Consider the following 18,216-nt stretch of genomic DNA (forward strand, 5'->3'; position numbering starts at 1 on the left):
CTGCTATTGTGGTCTGATTCCCTTTCATCTGCTGGAACATTTTAATCAACAAGAAGAGATTGATTTAATCGACCACCGAAGGCAGGAAGCAAACAAGCGCCGTGCATTTAACTCCCCCAGTATTCATCAAGGGGAACCTTAAGGTCCTGATAGCATTACATCCTGTCAATCAATGAGAGATGCTCAGATCTGGGCATATTGTTTGTATTCAACAAAACGCTCATTGTCCTCAAAGGAGGCTGCAGCAGGAACCTCCTCCCAGAAGCCTCGGAGGCAGGTTGATTCATTTCCTCCCCCCTCCCCGCCCCATAAGTGCCCCCACTTTTGCCAAGTCACTGTTGATTGTGCAACCCGGACTGAAGTTGTACAAGTTGTGTTGACAAAGAGAACGGAAAGAGGATGCAGAAGGTTCCTCATTTTCGAGACGGCGATGGGAAGGAGGAGGAGGTGGAGAAAGTGGTGATTTCTGCTTTAGGGTTTTAACTACAGTCTTGGAACAGCAGCTGCAGCCAGAACAGATGGCCGGGGTTTGCGTCGCACGAAGCAATTTTACCGTGACCGGCGCTGAAAAGGGAGATTAGGAGCAGTGAGTTTAAATCAAGTTCGGAAAGGGGAAGAGAGAGAGAGAGAGAGAGAGAGAGAGAATGAATGAATGCCACAATTCAGCAAGGCAAGGTCGGATGAACGATGGCGCAATGGCATCGCTACTCCCCAGGGGAAACATGTGCTGTTGGGATCCGCTGCTCAGAAATGCAAAAAGATTCTGTGTTTGTCTTCAGTGGCACAACGTGGATGCATATGATCGGCCTGCTAGCTTGGCCGTACCGCATGAAAGCGCCCTCATTTGTGGTCAGTCTGAAGCAAGACTCGCCAAAAGTTTATTTGGAAAGCTAGACTCTTAAGTCTGGTTTTCCCAGTAGTGATGTACAGAAGTGAGAGCTGGACCATAAAGAAGGCTGATCGCCGAAGAATGGATGCTTTTGAATTCTGGTGCTGGAGGAGACTCTTGAGAGTCCCATGGACTGCAAGAAGATCCAACCTCTCCATTCTGAAGGAAATCAGCCCTGAGTGCTCACTGCAAGGACAGATCCTGAAGCTGAGGCTCCAAGACTTTGGCCACCTCATGAGAAGAGAAGACTCCCTGGAAAAGACCCTGATGTTGGGAAAGATGGAGGGCGTAAGGAGAAGGGGACGACAGAGGACGAGATGGTTGGACAGTGTTCTCAAAGCTACCAGCATGAGTCTGACCAAACTGCGGGAGGCAGTGGAAGACAGGAGTGCCTGGAGTGCTCTGGTCCATGGAGTCACGAAGAGTCGGACACGACTAAACGACTAAACAACAACTCCTCTTAAGTCAGGGGTTGGCAAAGGTTTATCTTGCCTGGGCTGGATCGCATGCGTGAGCATGCACGTCCATGGTTTTCGGTGTCTGTGTCTGTGCAGACGTGGTTTATGACGCTGCGGAAATGAGTCCCCGTGCCGTGCCAGTTTAGTGCAGCATGTGAGCGGGTAGCTCGGTTTGGGGGTGGCTTGTGGGCCGGTCAAACAACCTCCGCAGGCCTTAGGTTGCTGACTCCTGCTCTTAAGTCCTTCCAGACAGGGGAAAGACTGTAGTCTAACAGTAAAGAACCTGCCTTGCAGGCAGAAGCTCTCATGGTCAACCCTGGGTCCCTCTAGAGAAGACTGGGAATATCTTCTGCCTGAACCCTTGGAGAGTCGCTTCTGGTTAGTGCAGACCATACTGAGCTAGGTGGATTAGTGGTTTGACTCCAGTATAAGGCAGCTTCTAATATTCCTAAACTTGTAAAAAAATTCTACATAGGGTATTACATATTTCCTCTTGATAGTAGCAATCACACAGGGGTGAATGTAATTTGCAAAGAGGTCTTAAGGCTCCTTCCATATCTGAATGCATCTTCCTGTTTCTAAAACTGGCAGTGGGCAGGGATCAAACTTCTTTGCAATGCCAGTGGTTCCTCCAATATGCAGCAACCAATCTGGGGGAAATCTATGCAGCTTGGGGCAAAGAAAACTAGAGTTATAAAACAGATTTACTGGAGAATGGAAGACTACAGACTAGACAGAGGTCAGCAAACTTTTTCAGCAGGGGGTCAGTCTACTGTCCCTCAGACCTTGTGGGGGGCTGGACTATATTTTTGGGGGAGAAATGAACGAATTCCTATGCCCCACAAATAATCCAGAGATGCATTTTAAATAAAAGGACACATTCTACTCATGTAAAAACACACTGATTCCCAGACCGTCCGCGGGATAGATTTAGAAGGCGATTGGGCAGGATCCAGCCTCCGGGCCTTAGGTTGCCTACCCATGGACTAGAGGACCTTCTAGTGGTCTAAGCTTCAACCAAAGGAGGTCACGTGACCCACAGGTCAGCTGACACTTGCCAGACAACAGTCTGCTATGTCCAGTGAGAAAACAACTATCTGCCTGCCAGATTTGGCCGGGGAGGACGGTCAACTGCAGACCACACTGGCTGGATTAGGATTTCAGGTGCTGTGTGGTAGGGAAAACCGAGATGAGAGTGAAGAAACCTGAAACCCTCCTCATCAAGTTACATTTTTAATGTTCTTTTCAAAGTGCTTTTGATGTTGCGCTCAGCTTCTGAACCTACAGAGAACTCTACTCTGCAAGTCTCGTGGTTTTTAAAAATTGATAAAGCAGAAGGCGATGTTTAGGTTGCAAAGCAGGAGAAAGTAAATTCAAGGGTGCCCAATCTACTCCCAACAGAGGCTGCGATCCTAAACCCACTTAGGGCTTGTCTGTCCTGTGCCTAGAACGCATGGGGCCAAGAGGTTTTCAGTTTGTCCCGAATCTATCCTTGGGGAAACCTGCTTTTTACCGCTGAATCGGAGCAAGCACTAGTCTGCAGAAAACCCAATTGACATTTGCTCCAATTCAGCGGAAAAAGTGGGTTTCGCCTGGGGGAAAGAGGCTGGAAGTGTAGCTGAGCCCCTACTTTGGAGTAAGCCCCACTGAATTCAGCAGACCAACCTCTGAGTAAATATAATGAGGATCTAGGGCCGGGCGATCTATCGATCCATAGTCCAAAATCGGTTTGGACTCCACCAGACTATCCTCCACCAAGTCCACACACTGTGATAATGTTTCATAATATTTGTCAGGGCAATATATTGTGAATCAAAATGTATGTTTGTGTGTGTTATGTAAAAAATTGTGATATGGGAGAAACTGCGGAGCTGGTCATTATTTCTCATTATTCCTGCAGCCCTTGATGCTCTGGACAGTCGTACCTCTGCTTACGTATCCCTCTGGATACGTAAACTTCGGGTTGCGAACACGGCAAACCCGGAAGTGTATACTTCTGGGTTTCACTGCGCATGCATGCGCAGAAGCGCTCTGCGCACATGCGCAGAAGGGCGCCTCCAGTTTTGAGGTTTGCGGGACGCGGCTGGGCCTCCAGAACGGATCCCGTTCGTAATCGGAGGTGCCACTGTACTATAAAATAACAGTTGTAGCAATGTGTTAAAGGTAAGTAAAATGTGTAAGTTTTCGACCCCTAAGTAGTAACAGTTGCCAGGACGTTACCCTGTTTGCCTCTTCAGGGTTACATCCTCATTTCAGACATCATGATATAACAATATCGTGATGTTTAGCTGAGCAATTCTCCTCAGGGCCCTCGTATTTACGGGACCGCCTCTCCTGGTCTGCCCCACAGAGGACCTTAAGGTCCATGAATAACCATAGTGTAGAGGTCCCGGGCCCTAAGGAAGTCAGACTATCCTCCACTAGGGCCAGGGCCTTTTCAGTGATGGCTCCGACCTGGTGGAATGTTCTGTCCCATGAGACCAGGGCCCTTCAGGATTTAACCTCCTTCCGCAGGGCCTGTAAGACAGAGCTATTCCGCCTGGCCTTTAATTTGAATTCAGCCTGATCTTTTATTTCGCTTTCTTCCCTCCCCCTTCCCTTTTATGAAGATCACCCGCTCTGAGACCCCACAGCTAATTCTCCCCTGGCCTCCTGCCTGGCACAAGTAGAACCAATTCAGCCAGCTAGCCCTGGGGATTATCTAATGCTTATTGGATGGATTTCCCCCAAATTGATTTCTGAACTTTGAATTTTATTGTTATTCATGTTTTTATACTGTATTTTATGCTGCTTCTACAATTAAGTGTTTTAAATTTGTTGTTAGCCGCCCTGAGCCTGGTTTTCTGAACCAAGGAAGGCAGGGTGTAAATGAAAAATTATTATTATTATTATTATTATTATTATTATTATTATTATTATTATTTCATCAGCGCTGACTGGCAGCAGCCTTTGGTGAAGCAGGATTTGAACCAGGGGCTGTCCGCATGCAAAGCGCCTGCTCTCCCAACCCAACTAAGGCCCTTCCCTATAGAGCTGTGGGGCTGCATGGCAAGGGGGCATATAAGAGAGACGGAAGGAAAGCCGCATTAAGGTCTTTTCCACCCCTTTTTTGGTCCCAAAAATGGAAGCAAGAAGAGTTACCGACGATTGAAGAATGGAGGATGAAGGTAATGGACTATGCAGAACTAGATAAACTAACAGGAAGGATTCGAAACCGGCGAGACCAGAAATTCACGGAAGACTGGAGTAAATTTACAGACTATTTGAAAAGTATTTGTGAAGAACAGACGATGTTTGTAGGGTTGCAAGAAGTGTTGTGAGGAGTATTATTAGAAGTATTGTAAAAATGGACAAGGGGAGGATGGTTTGTTAAGAGATGTAAAGGCAATATAAAATTAAGAAATGCATAAGAAGTGGTTAAAATGGTGGCTCATCCGAGGTGCTGATGGAAGTCTAAAAAGATTGTATAAGTGATAAGTTTTGTGGTACATTTTATAATTTATATGTTAAAATTAATAAAAAAATATTATTAAAAAAAGGTCTTTTCCACCCCACCTGAGTAGGTAAGCTACAGTCACGTGGCGGTGCTGGGAAAACATCAAGCCCGGGAGCCATAACTGGAGAAGTCAAAGAACAGCCGTACACGCAAATCAAAAGGAGCCACAGCCAGAATGGGACAACTTCTGCATAGCGAGTTTGCTTTGTTCTGCCCCCACCGCAGTCAGGGGCTAATTGAACTTCTGCTCGGTGGCTCCGTTTGATGCTGTGCAGAGAAGACTCGGGTACCCAATTTGAGAAGGAAGGTTTTCTGCGAGCGAGTCTTCTTATTAGCACAATAAAGCGTCCCATTTCAAGCCGCTCATTATTTTCCACCAGGTCCCCCCCCCATATCCCCCCCCCCGCACAATGGAAGTCCGCACACACCCTTAAAGATGCGGGAATCTTCTTCTCTTGGGAGAAAGAGCTTTAAACTTCCCTCCCTGTCCTTGGGTTTGGGGGCGGGGAGAGAAGGCTTTCTTCACTTCAAGCAGAATAAAGCTCATTTCTGCTTCCAGGAGAGTTTCGCACAGTGTCAGATGCAGAGGCTACCTTCAAAAGAATTCCAATGGAAGAGATGGAAAAGGGGGTTCTGGGGGAAGTTGGGGGGTTCTGCATTCATAGCAAGAGGGGGGAATAATAGGCTTGCCACTGTGGCGCTTTGCAATCGTACGAGCATTTTTTTGCTATTCCAGTATTAGGTAGAAATTACCTTGCACGGAATATTGAGGGACAAATAACAAAAGTTCCATGGGCCATGATCTGAATTGGTTTTAAGATAGTTTTCGTCTAATGACAGCAAAAGTGACCATCATTAGGACGGATGAAGTGCCTGTGTAACGGTTTATTATTATTATTATTATTATGGTGGTACCTTGGGTAACATACGCTTCAGGTTACAGACTCCACTAACCCAGAAATAGTGCTTCAGGTTAAGAACTTTGCTTCAGGATGAGAACAGAAATCGTACTCCGGCGGCGTGGCAGCAGCAGGAGACCCCATTAGCTAAAGTGGTGCTTCAGGTTAAGAACAGTTTCAGGTTAAGAACGGACTTCCGGAACGAATTAAGTACTTAACCCGAGGTACCACTGTATTAGTATTTTTATTATTATTATTATTATTATTTGCTATTTATAACCCGCCTTTTTCCCAGAACAGGACTCAAGGCAGCTTATGCAAATTAAAGTAAGCAGATAAAATATGAAGAGCTAAAAACATATAAAAGAGAATCATTTAAAAGTAATTTAACTCTAATAGGAGACTATACTATCTGAAGAAGTGTGCATGCACACGAAAGCTCATACCAATAACAAACTTAGTTGGTCTCTAAGGTGCTACTGGAAGGAATTTAATTATTATTACTTGTTTCGACTAAGGCAGACCAACACGGCTACCTACCTGTAACTAGGAGACTATACATATAAAAAGAATTATTAAAATACAGATAATGAAAAAGGGAGGAGTTTATGGAAGGGCTATGTATCTCAAGGACCTAGGAAGATGAGCAGTGGTCTATCTGCACTTGCTGCAGCTATGGTGGTCTGGGTCTGGATAGGGGACCACCTGGGAACCTCATGTACGCTACAATCTTCTGTTCCATGACTCAAGGAAGGTAGCAAACCACTGTAATAATTACCTTTGAGACCTCTTGCCCTGCCTGACTAAGGCATCCCTTTTCCACACCAGGCTAGGCAAGGAACCGCCAACCTTGTGCCCCCCCTCCCAATGTTCTTCAACTCCAACTTCCACCATCCATGACCACTGGCCACACTTGTCAGGGCTGATGGGAGTTGGAGTCCAACAGCTCCAACCCAACCTGTGTTCATCGCTTTGGTCCATCTTGGAATAGACGAAGGACTGTCACGTGAAAGATGGAGCGAGCTTGTTTTCTCCTGCTCTGGAGGGTAGGACCTGAACCCATGGCTTCAAGTTACAAGAAAGGAGATTCCGGATAAACATCAGGAAGAACTTTCTGACGGCAAGAGCTGTTCAACCTTCAGACTGCCTCAGAAAGTCCCTGAAGGTTTTTAAGCAGGGTTTGAATGGCCACCTGTCATGGATGATCTAGTTGAGATTCCTGCATTGCATTGCAGTGGGGTTGTGATAGATCTTGGGTAGGCAACCTAAGGCCTGGGGAGCTGGATCCGGCCCAATCACCTTCTAAATCTGGCCCGCAGACGGTCTGGGAAACAGCGTGTTTTTACATGAGTAGAATGTTTCCTTTTATTTAAAATGCATCTCTGGGTTCTTTGTGGGGCATAGGAATTCATTCATTTTTTATTTCCAAAATACAGTCCGGCCCCACCCCACAAGGTCTGAGGGACAATGGACTGGCCCTCTGCTTAAAAATGACCCCCCAGGTCCCTTCTAACTCTATACAGTGGTACCTCGGGTTACTGACGCTTCAGGTTACAGACGCTTCAGGTTACAGACTCCGCTAACCCACAAATAGTACATCGGGTTAATAGTACTTTGTTTCAGGATGAGAACAGAAATCGCGCAGTGACAACAGAAGGCCCCATTAGCTAAAGTGGTACCTCAGGTTAAGAACAGTTTCAGGTTAAGAACAGACCTCCAGAACGAATTAAGTTCTTAACTGTAATTTTAGGATTTTCTGGTCCTCTGGGCCCTCAGACATAGCTCAGCTGTCTGTCTCTCTTTACTCCCACGTGGATTCTTCTCCCTCAGCTTTCTCTGGTCGTCTCTGGCCTGCTCTCATCCTTCCACGCCTGTCTGTACCCTTTTCTTCTGATCTCCCCACGGTTCCCTTTTCCTGAGCGTGTCCTCTCAGCACCCAAACCCCCTGCCACTCTTACCCGGCTCAGGAGATCGCCCTGCAGAAGCGTCTGCTGCAGTGCCCCCGGGGCCACCGTTTCCAGTTGCAGGACGTGGCAGAGCTCAGTCAGCTCCTCGTGGCCCAGGGAGCCAGTGCCGGTGACATCAAAGCTGTCAAAGAGCTCTTTGAGGCGGGCTTCAGACTGGTCCTGCTCAGCTTCATCCATCCCATAGCCCACTGCGCTCAACTGTCAAAGGCAGAGAGAAGAACAACAGAAATAGTTAGTTACTCTTGCAAGGACTCCAGAGATGTTGAAGATAATGCATCTCTCTCTCTCTTGCAACCATAGTTTTGTTGAGACGTAACACCAAACCAATGGGACGCGGGTGGCGCTGTGGGTTAAACCACAGAGACTAGGACTTGCCGATCAGAAGGTTGGCGGTTCGAATCCCTGCGACGGAATGAGCTCCCATTGCTCGGTCCCTGCTCCTGCCAACCTAGCAGTTCAAAAGCACGTCAAAGTGCAAATAGATAAATAGGTATCAATCAGCTGGAAAGCTAAATGGCGTTTCCGTGCGCTGCTCTGGTTCGCCAGAAGCGGCTTAGTCATGCTGGCCACATGACCTGGAAGCTGTACGCCGGCTCCCTCGGCCAGTAAAGCGAGATGAGCGCCGCAACCCCAGAGTCGGTCACAACTGGACCTAATGGTCAGGGGTCCCTTTACCTTTACCTTTAACACCAAACTATGGTTTGCCCTAATTGTGGTTTCTACACCCAGCCATGTATTCCAGGTGTAGAAGCAGACTGCAGTTTCTGGGGTTCCCCCTCCCCACTTTGCCCAAGAATTCCAGCAAACTATCCTTGCTGGACCATCAAGAAGGCTGATCACCGAAGAATGGATGCTTTTGAATTCTGGTGCTGGAGGAGACTCCTGAGAGTCCCATGGACTGCAAGAACCTCAAACCTCTCCATTCTGAAGGAAATCAGCCCTGAGTGCTCACTGGGAGGACAGATCGTGAAGCTGAGGCTCCAAGACTTTGGTCACCTCATGAGAAGAGAAGACTCCCTGGAAAAGACCCTGATGTGGGGAAAGATGGAGGGCACAAGGAGAAGGAGACAACAGAGGATGAGATGGTAGAACAGTGTTCTCGAAGCTACCAGCATGAGTTTGACCAAAATGCGGGAGACAGTGGAAGACAGGAGTGCCTGGCGTGCTCTAGTCCAGGGGGTCACGAAGAATCAGACACGACTAAACGACTAAACAACAAGATCCTTGACAGTGATCATAGTTTGCCAGTTCAGATGAGACACCAAACAACAGGTATGCAAACTATGGTTTCCAGTCCACTCCCAGGAACTGTCCTTGCAAACCCCAGATCCACATTATATCTGAACCATCTCATAGCCTCCAGAGGCAGTTTTGGCAGATATACATCTATTCCTTCCAACTCTAGGATTCTACAGTGCCGCACTCAACGTCAGGTCCAGTTTTAATTGCCTTGCAGCCAGGCACCGACTCTGCCTCCATCTATTGCCTGGCTTATCTGAACTGCAGAAAGGCTGGCCTCTTCTGGCAAAGGGATCCCTCCATTGTGCAGTTCGGCTCCAGAAAAAAACAATCTTAATTGCCAACAACAAAACCTGAAATGTCTCCATGAAGAAATAATGTCCCCCAGCAGCTTCCAGATCAAAAGCAAGCTCCAGGACAGCAGATAGCACACAGCCCAGTAAGAAATCTCTTATCTCTCCCTCGCCTCTAGCTTTCTTTCTGTGCTCGCTCCCTCCCCTTCCTCTGTTCACCTCCTTTGAGCATTTCTCTAAACTACCTGTTGGAATAATGATGGTGGGGTCCTCAAAGGCCCAGGCTTTGCTTTCCATCCCAGGCTCAGTTTCCCCATATTCAACAAAGGATGCAGAGCTGATGGATGCGTTAAAACTGGCTAGAAAGGAAAGCCAGTCTACAGAGCACAGAAACTCAACCTCATCAGCACCACATGCTTTGCATCTGGCCTCCCCAAAAGATTTTTTTAAATATCTGCAATTATGAGACAATTCCTTCCAGTAGCACCTTAAAGACCAACTAAGTCAGTTCTTGGTATGAGCTTTCGTGTGCATGCACACTTCTTCAGATACACTGAAACAGAAGTTTCCAGACCTTCTGTTTCAGTGTATCTGAAGAAGTGTGCATGCACACGAAAGCTCATACCAAGAACTGACTTAGTTGGTCTTTAAGGTGCTACTGGAAGGAATTTGTTTTGTTTTGACTATGGCAGACCAACACGGCTACCTATCTGTAACTGCAATTATGAGAGTTAGCAACTTGTTTTGCTGTAAACTTCTCAGGATTCCAAGACACACAGCAAATGCATCATCTAACTGCAGAGTTGGAAGGAAGTTTGCAGCTGGGCGATATTTCGATATATCATCCAAAACCGGTTTGAAGAGAAGGTTGCTCTTGTGCCCAGGTCCCACTTCTAGGCTTCCCCTTGGGCATCTGGTTGAGAGAAGAGGCTGCTAGACTGGATCAGCCCCTGGTTGGACCCGGCAGAGCTCCTCGCATGTTCTTAGAGCAGCGCTCAGCAAACACACGCAGGGGCCACTGGGGAAGAGATGCAAGCCAGCCTCCCGGGCCTCAACGTAAACAGTCCCTTTGCTTACACCGCCTCCATTCATCAAGGAGCAGCTCGACTTAGTTTCACTACAGACAAATGGCCCAGGCGAGGTGCGAGGCTCCCCAGAGCCCCACCAAACCCCTGGGATCTTGAGGTAATGCTTTGTCAAAGGGTATTAGGAAGGAGAAAAACAACCAGACTTGCAGGAACAAACAAGCTCCAGGCAGTTTTAGAAAGACGCTTTTAAAGAGACGAGGCAGAGAAGCCAAACCTCACAACTAGCGTTGGCACCAGAACTTTAGCTATTCCCACCAGCATTTCAGTTCTGCAGAAATTGTGGCAGGATGGATTACCAGAGAGTAACTTTCCCCCCAGCACCAGGGTCCTAGCTTCTTACTGGATCAGAAGCATGGTTTTCTCAAAAGCAGAAAGACACTGATAAACTAAGAACATATCAAGAGCCCAGCTGTTCCAGACTCTGTTACCCTGTATATTTCCACAATTTCTTAGTCAGTTGTCTGGGGAAAAAAATGTATGGCAGAGATTGCCACCCACTCTCAGATCTGATTCTTCTGATGGGTGGATAGGTTGCTATTCTAGACAGCCAAAATCTGTACATATGGAACTATGTATCTTTGCTTAGAGAATGGTCACTGAGTGTGCTTTTTCTTCCTTCTCCCTCCTACCTCTTTTGCCTTGTGTGTCATGTATTAAAGGCAAAGGGACCCCTGACCATTAGGTCCAGTCGTGACCGACTCTGGGGTTGCAGCGCTCATCTCACTTTATCGGCCGAGGGAGCCAGCGTACAGCTTCCGGGTCATGTGGCCAGCAGGACTAAGCTGCTTCTGGCGAACCAGAGCAGCGCACGGAAACGCTGTTTACCTTCCCACTGGAGTGGTACCTATTTATCTACTTGCACTTTGACGTGCTTTTGAACTGCTAGGTTGGCAGGAGCTGGGACCGAGCAACGGGAGCTCACCCCGTCACGGGGATTAGAACTGCCGACATTCTGATCAGCAAGCCCAAGGCTCTGTGGTTTAACCCACAGCGCCACCCGTGTCCCTGTGTCATGTCTTCTTCGACTGCAGATCTGAGGGCAGGGGCTGTCTTACTGCTGACTTTTGCAAGCCGCACCCTAGGAGTCCTTTGGGGCTAAAGGGTGAGGCACAAATGCGTCAAACAATTAACAGGCACATGCTTACAGGGCTGCTTCCAAAAGCTACCCACTATCTGAAGAAGTGGCACTCTCACAGGTACCAGCCTAATACCCATTCTACATTTGCAAGAGCTTGAGAATAGCGGCAGGAAACTTTTTCCACCTGACCTGCTCCAACAAAAGCAGAAGCAGCCCCCTCCTAACTACCTGCAGCTACTTGCATTCCCTGAGATTCCCTGGATCTCAACAGGATGGCAAGTCCTTGGTGGCTGCCGTATCGCTGGTATAATCAGGGTGTGGCCCAAAGCAGGGGTCAGCAACCTTTTTCAGCCGTGGGCCGGTCCACTGTCCCTCAGATCTTGTGGGGGGCTGGACTATATTTTGAAAAAAAGATATGAGCGAATTCCTATGCCCCACAAATAACCCAGAGATGCATTTTGAATACAGTCATACCTCGGGTTACAGGTGCTTCAGGTACTCGTTTTTGGGTTGTGAACTGCGCCAAACCCGGAAGTACCAGAACGGGTTACTTCTGGGTTTCAGTGCTCGCACATGTGCAGAAGCACTAAGTTGTCCTTTGCACATGCGCAGAAGCGCCAAATCGCAACCTGCGCGTGTGCAGACGTGGTGCTGCGGGTTGCGAACGCTGGGGGTTGCGAACGTGCATCCCGCACGGACCATGTTCGCGACCCAAGAATCCACTGTAAAAGCACAACATTCTACACATGTAAAAACACCAGGCAGGCCCCCAAATAACCCAGCATGGACACGAAAACTCATACCAAGTACAAACTTAGTTGGTCTCTAAGGTGCTACTGGAAGGAATTTTTTTATTTTGTTTTGACCAACGCAGCTAACACCTGTAACTACTCATGTAAAAACATGCTGATTCCCGGACCGTCCGCGGGCCAGATTGGGAAGGCGATTGGGCCGCATCTGGCCCACGGGCCTTAGGTTGCCTACCCCTGGTCCAAAGGCTCATGATGCAGCTCCCTTGCTAAAGCTAAGGTGGTCTGCATCTGCCTGGAAGGGAGAGCTCCTCCTGCAGAGGACATTACTCCTGCTTTGGGTTCCGGGATGGAAAAATGCAGGTTATACATTCTACCTATTGCAACAGTTTATGTACCACTTAACCCCTTGGCCTCTAAGCCCATTCTTCAGCCCGGACACTGAGGTCCAGCGCTGAGGACCTTGGCGGTTCCCTCCCTGCTAAAAGTGAGGTTACAAGGAACCAGGCAGAGGGCCTTCTCGGTGGTGGCGCCCGCCCTGTGGAATGCCCTCCCACCAGATGTCAAAGAAATAAACAACTATCTGATGCTTAGAACACATTTGAAGGTAGCCCTGTTTAGGGAAGTTTTTAATGTTCCATTCTATTTTTAATATTTTGTTGGGAGCCGCCCAGAGTGGCTGGGGAATCTCAGCCAGATGGGTGGGGTATAACTAATATAATTATTATATTATTATTATTAAGCATTGCACAACAAGATGAAAAGGATACAATAAAGAGACCAAACTGGTCAAAATTAACCATAAGATCGAGGGGTGGGGAGAGGGCAAGCATGCAGAATTAAAAGCAGGTCTTTAGCAGATCAGGCCAGTAGCCTATCTAGTCCAGTATCCTGTTCTCATATTCACCAACCAGATGGGAAACCCACAAGCAGGATTCAAACACAAGACCCCTCTCCCCTCCTGCAACTGGGCCTCTTAGTAGCGGGGGGGGGGGGGGACTGTCTGATCTCACCTGGGATTCAAGGTACCACTCAGAAGACAAGGAAAAGCACCCGGGAGTTTGGAAAGCAGCAGCTGAAGCAGCCCGTGCAACCGAGCTGTCTGCTGCGGCTTTCTCCAGACCCACAGGAAGGCGGCTGCTACTCTTGCTCTCCCAGGCTGCTGCCCCCCCCCCCAGAGAGAGAACGAGAGAGAGAGAGAGAGAGAGAGAGAGAGAGAGAGAGAGAGAGAGAGAGGAGCCTGAGCTCATCAGATGCAGAGCAGGTTCAGGAGACAAAGAGAGCCACCCGCCGTGTGGCCACCTTTGTGCTCTGCTTCTGGGCTTCGTTGGGGCATCTGCATGGATGGGAAGAAGATGCTGGGCCACATCAAGGCTTGGGATGCCTGTGGTCCTCCAAAGGATGCTGTGTTCCAGCTCTCATCAGCCCCAGCCAAGAACACCATTACTCCAGGAAGATGGCTCCAGCAACAACTGGAGTAAAGAGGGGACCACCAGTCCATTTCGGATTCTCTCCGTTTCTCATTCCTCCCCACCGTAGGAGCCAACCTTGAGGGGCCGAAGTCCTTTCAGCATCCCCAATAAAATATTTGAGGGGGCTGGGGGCTCCCCTAAAATGATGGGCATTGCTATTTAAATGGTTCGTGTGTGCTGTGTCTTGCGATCCATTAAGCAGGGCAGGACTTACCCGCCACCCATATTTTATTCATGTTGGCGCCCCTGCTCCTCCCCCCCCCCGGATAAAAAAAATCATAATTTCAGTTTATCCATTTAGGATGCTGTTTTCGTAATGTCGTCATGAACAGATTGAGGTTGAATCCTGACAAGACAGAAGTACTGTTTTTGGGGGGCAGGAGGCAGGCAGGTGTGGAGAATTCCCTGGTCCTGAATGGGGCAACTGTGCCCCCGAAGGACCAGGTGGGCAGCCTGGGAGTCATTTTGGACTCACAGCTGTCCATGGAGGCGCAGGTCAATTCTGTGTCCAGGGCAGCTGTTTACCAGCTCCATCTGGTACGCGGGCTGAGACCCTACCTGCCTGCGCACTGTCTTGCCAGAGTGGTGCATGCTCTAGTTATCTCCCGCTTGAACTACTGCAATACGCTCTACGTGGGGCTACCTTTGAAGATGACCCGGAAACTACAACTAATCCAGAATGCGGCAGCTAGATTGGTGACTGGGAGCACCAATAACACCAGTCTTGAAAGACTTACACTGGCTCCCAGTATGTTTCCGAGCACAATTCAAAGTGTTGGTGCTGACCTTTAAAGCCCTAAACAGCCTCGGTCCAGTATACCTAAAGGAGCGTCTCCACCCCCAACATTCTGCCCAGACACTAAGGTCCAGCGCTGAGGGCCTTCTGGTGGTTCCCTCATTGAGAGAAGCAAAGCTACAGGGAACCAGGCGGAGGGCCTTCTCGGTGGTGGCGCCCGCCCTGTGGAACGCCCTCCCACCAGATGTCAAAGAGAAGAACAACTACCAGACTTTTAGAAGACATCTGAAGGCAGCCCTGTTCAGGGAAGCTTTTAATGTTTAACAGACCACTGTATTTTAATACTTTGTTGGAAGCCGCCCAGAGTGGCTGGAGAATCCCAGCCAGATGGGCGGGGTATAAATAATAATCAATAATAATAATAATAATAATTTTAGTGCAAATTTCCCCAAATGTTTTTCTTTTAATTTCATTTAATTTAGCCCACCCTTCTCTTCCAAGGAGCTCAGGGAGTCCTGCATGGCATTGTCCCTCCTCATTTAATCATCACACCAACCCTGTGAGGTAGGGAAGGCCTCCTTTGCACTGGGCACCAAGACTTTTGCAGAAGAACACCATGGGCAAATGACGCCACAGGCAGGGGATGGTAGGTATTCCTGCCCCACGCTGCTGCTGCCTTCTTCCTCCAAACATGCTATTTTGCTTTATCCCTTTTAAATCCCAGATAATCTCTGGTTATCCACGAACAGGTAAAACGAGATAGAAGGACTTTCACCAGCGGGGAGTGAGCGTGGGAGGAAAACCTGCTCAGGATCAACATTTTTAGAAAGGGAAAGGGAAAAAAGGAGGTGCATTTGTCAAAGCTAATCATTTCTAAGCAAAGCAGGAGTGCAAAGGGATATGATCCCCGCTGCCTTTCTGGTACTGGTCTGTTACTCAACCAGGACTAGAGCCATGTAAAGCCTTCATTGGAACATAGTGACCGCTGTATTTTTGAACTAGGTGCCACAGAAAGCACTATAGCTGGCAGGCAGGGGGGTCTGCATTGCCCCCCCCCCATGTACACCTAGGTGATGCCACCTCCCTGCTTTCCTTCAAACCCCTCCTCAAGGAGCCCTTCCCATTTCCCACAAAGCCTTTGGCACAATCCCCAGGCCACATTCCTTGCAATAAAACTCAGACTGTAAGCGCCTCTGGGGCAGGGACCTATCTTGCGGTTTTTGCATCGTTCACATTAGGGATGCAGGAACCTGCCTTGAACAGAGTCAGGCCAAAGGTCCACTTAGCTCAGTTTACACAGACTGGCAGCAGCTCTCCAGGAAGTTGGACACGAATCATTCTCAGCAACGCCTGGAGATGCAATGATATACAGGGCATTCACACAAACAGGAAGCCTCTGGATTGCAAGTAATGGGATAAATACTAGGACTCAGGTCCTCCCCCTTTGCCTGAGCAACAAAGGATGGTCTTCTGCAGCTTAAGGTCTCGTCCCAAGTCCCACTGATTCATCCAGCAAACCCTGGAATGGTGAATTTGTTTTATAAGATTATTTATGAGCCATTTTGACCCAAATTTTCCCCCCAAGATGACTTACAGTTTAGATTTAACAGAATACGTTGACCTCTGACTAAATGCAGGTTCCTCTCTTTATTAGCCACTTCCTTCTGTGTGAATTCCGACAAGATCGGGAAGCTTCACTCAAACTTAGTATAATGTCCTAATCCATTTGCAAGCTGGAATCCTAAACTATGGTTTGATATAGCTTTGCCAGTTTTGATAAAGACATCCCTAGTTGTGTTTAAGGATGATTTGGAGGGGGGGGTGGAAAGAGGCAGCGATGTCAGGAAATAAATCATAGAATGGTATTGCTGGAAGGGGATCCAAGGGTCATCTAGTCCAACCCCCTGAAATGCAGGAATCGCAGCTAAAGAAACACTGACAGGTGGCCATCAAACCTTTGTTCAAAAACCTCCAGTGAAGGAGAGGCCACCACCTTGCAAAAGAGTCTGTTCCACCATTGCACAGCCCTCGCCCCAGAAAGCTCTTCCTAATGTTTCGTTAGAATCTCCCTTCTTGTCATTTGAATCTGTTGGTTTGGGTCCTCGCCTCTGGAGCAGGAAAAAACAAGCTTGCTCCATCTTCCATGGGGCAACCCTTGAGGTATTTGAAAATGGCTATCCTATCTCCTCTTTCCCAGGCTAAACATACCCAGCTCCTTCAACCGTTCCTCATCAGGTGTGGGATGTGAAACACAAGAGCAGCCAAGTACAACATTCCTAGAGTGAACATGTTTACACATGGGGAGGAATGTTTGTCCAGCCAGCAGGTCAACTTCCTGTTTCCTTCTGGGCTGGGACAGATTTCCTCTGCATGTGACTAGAGGTGGGTGTGGCTGCACATTACCTGTGCAGGTAATGACAAAAGCACAGGGCAGGGCAGCCATCTCTCTCTCTTTGACTACCTGCATCAAAGAAGCAACATCTGCTTAGCCAAAGATGCTCTCTTGGCCTCCAGCCAAGAGAGGACAAAGGGACTGTCTCCTTATGAGATAGTTTCCAGTGTATGTTACTTTTCTAAGCTAAGTCTGCCTTCTGGGATCCGACTGTGAACAGAATGTGAGTTGAGTAAACTCTTTTTTATACTTTTATAGAAGACTGTGTCATGTCTTATCTTTTATGAGGGAATAAGGGGAAAATACCAGAACAGTTGGACGCAGGTGGCGCTGTGGGTTAAACCACAGAGCCTAGGACTTGCCGATCAGAAGGTCGGCAGTTTGAATCCCCGCGACGGGGTGAGCTCCCGTTGCTCGGTCCCTGCTCCTGCCAACCTAGCAGTTTGAAAGCACGTCAAAGTACAAGTAGATAAATACCATATTTTTTGCTCTATAACACGCACCCGACCATAACACGCACGTAGTTTTTAGAGGAGGAAAATCCGTAGGCATGCCAGCCGTAGGCATTTCCTCCATAACACGCACAGACATTTCCCCTTACTTTCTAGGAGGAAAAAAGTGAGTGTTATGGTGCAAAAAATACGGTAGGTACCGATCCGGCGGGAAGGTAAACGGCGTTTCCGTGTGCTGCTCTGGTTCACCAGAAGCGCTTAGTCATGCTGGCCACATGACCCGGAAGCTGTACGCCGGCTCCCTCGGCCAGTAAAGCGAGATGAGCGCTGCAACCCCAGAGTCGGTCACGACTGGACCTAATGGTCAGGGGTCCCTTTACCTTTACCAGAACAGTTATTATAGAGGCTTTAGCGAGCCTGAGCAAACGCATCCATTGTGAGTTTAAAAAGGGAGAATGTTACTCTGCTAAAATTGTGAACTTGTCAACACAAGTTGGAAAGGCTATAATCAAACAATATATCCTCTCCTGCATCCCTGAACATTCCCACATAAGGCTTGGTTTCCAGACCCTTGATCATCTTGGTCGCCCTCCTCTGCACACCTTACAACTTGTCAATATCCTTCCTAAATTGCGGCACCCAGAACCGGACACATGACTCCAGGTGTGGTCTGACCAAGGCAGAATCGAGTGGGACTATCAAATCATAGAATTGTAGAGTTGGAAGGGACCCCGGAGGGTCATTTAGTCCAACCCCCTGCCATGCCGGCATCTCAGCTCAAGCATCCATGACAGATGGCCGTCCAAACTCTGCTTAAAAACCTCCAAGGAAGGCGAGTCCTCCGTCTCCCTTGGTTACTTCCCTTGAGCTGGACCCGCGACTTCTGTAATCACAATAATAATATAAACCACATTTCGACTTAGCTTTTGAAAAACGCACCTGGGAGATTTGGAGGAGGTTGAGGAAGAGATGTCAAAGAGCCGGGGGAAAGGGAGGGGGCTCCAAATC

The 18,216-nt window shown here is 48.3% G+C and overlaps 1 protein-coding gene across 1 annotated transcript in view; it reads right to left on the minus strand.

Moving 5' to 3' along the window:
- Positions 1–18,216, minus strand: part of NIN (ninein) — a 125,591-nt gene that overhangs the window by 95,698 nt on the left and 11,677 nt on the right. Inside the window, exon 3 of the mRNA XM_081877073.1 lies at positions 7,701–7,907. Within this exon, the coding sequence (XP_081733199.1) occupies positions 7,701–7,886 (186 nt within the window). The 5' untranslated portion in view covers positions 7,887–7,907. The remainder of the gene's footprint in view (positions 1–7,700; positions 7,908–18,216) is intronic.

The sequence above is a fragment of the Podarcis erhardii genome (genome assembly GCF_964252035.2).
Source record: "Podarcis erhardii genome assembly, chromosome: 1".
Lineage (NCBI taxonomy): Eukaryota > Metazoa > Chordata > Lepidosauria > Squamata > Lacertidae > Podarcis > Podarcis erhardii.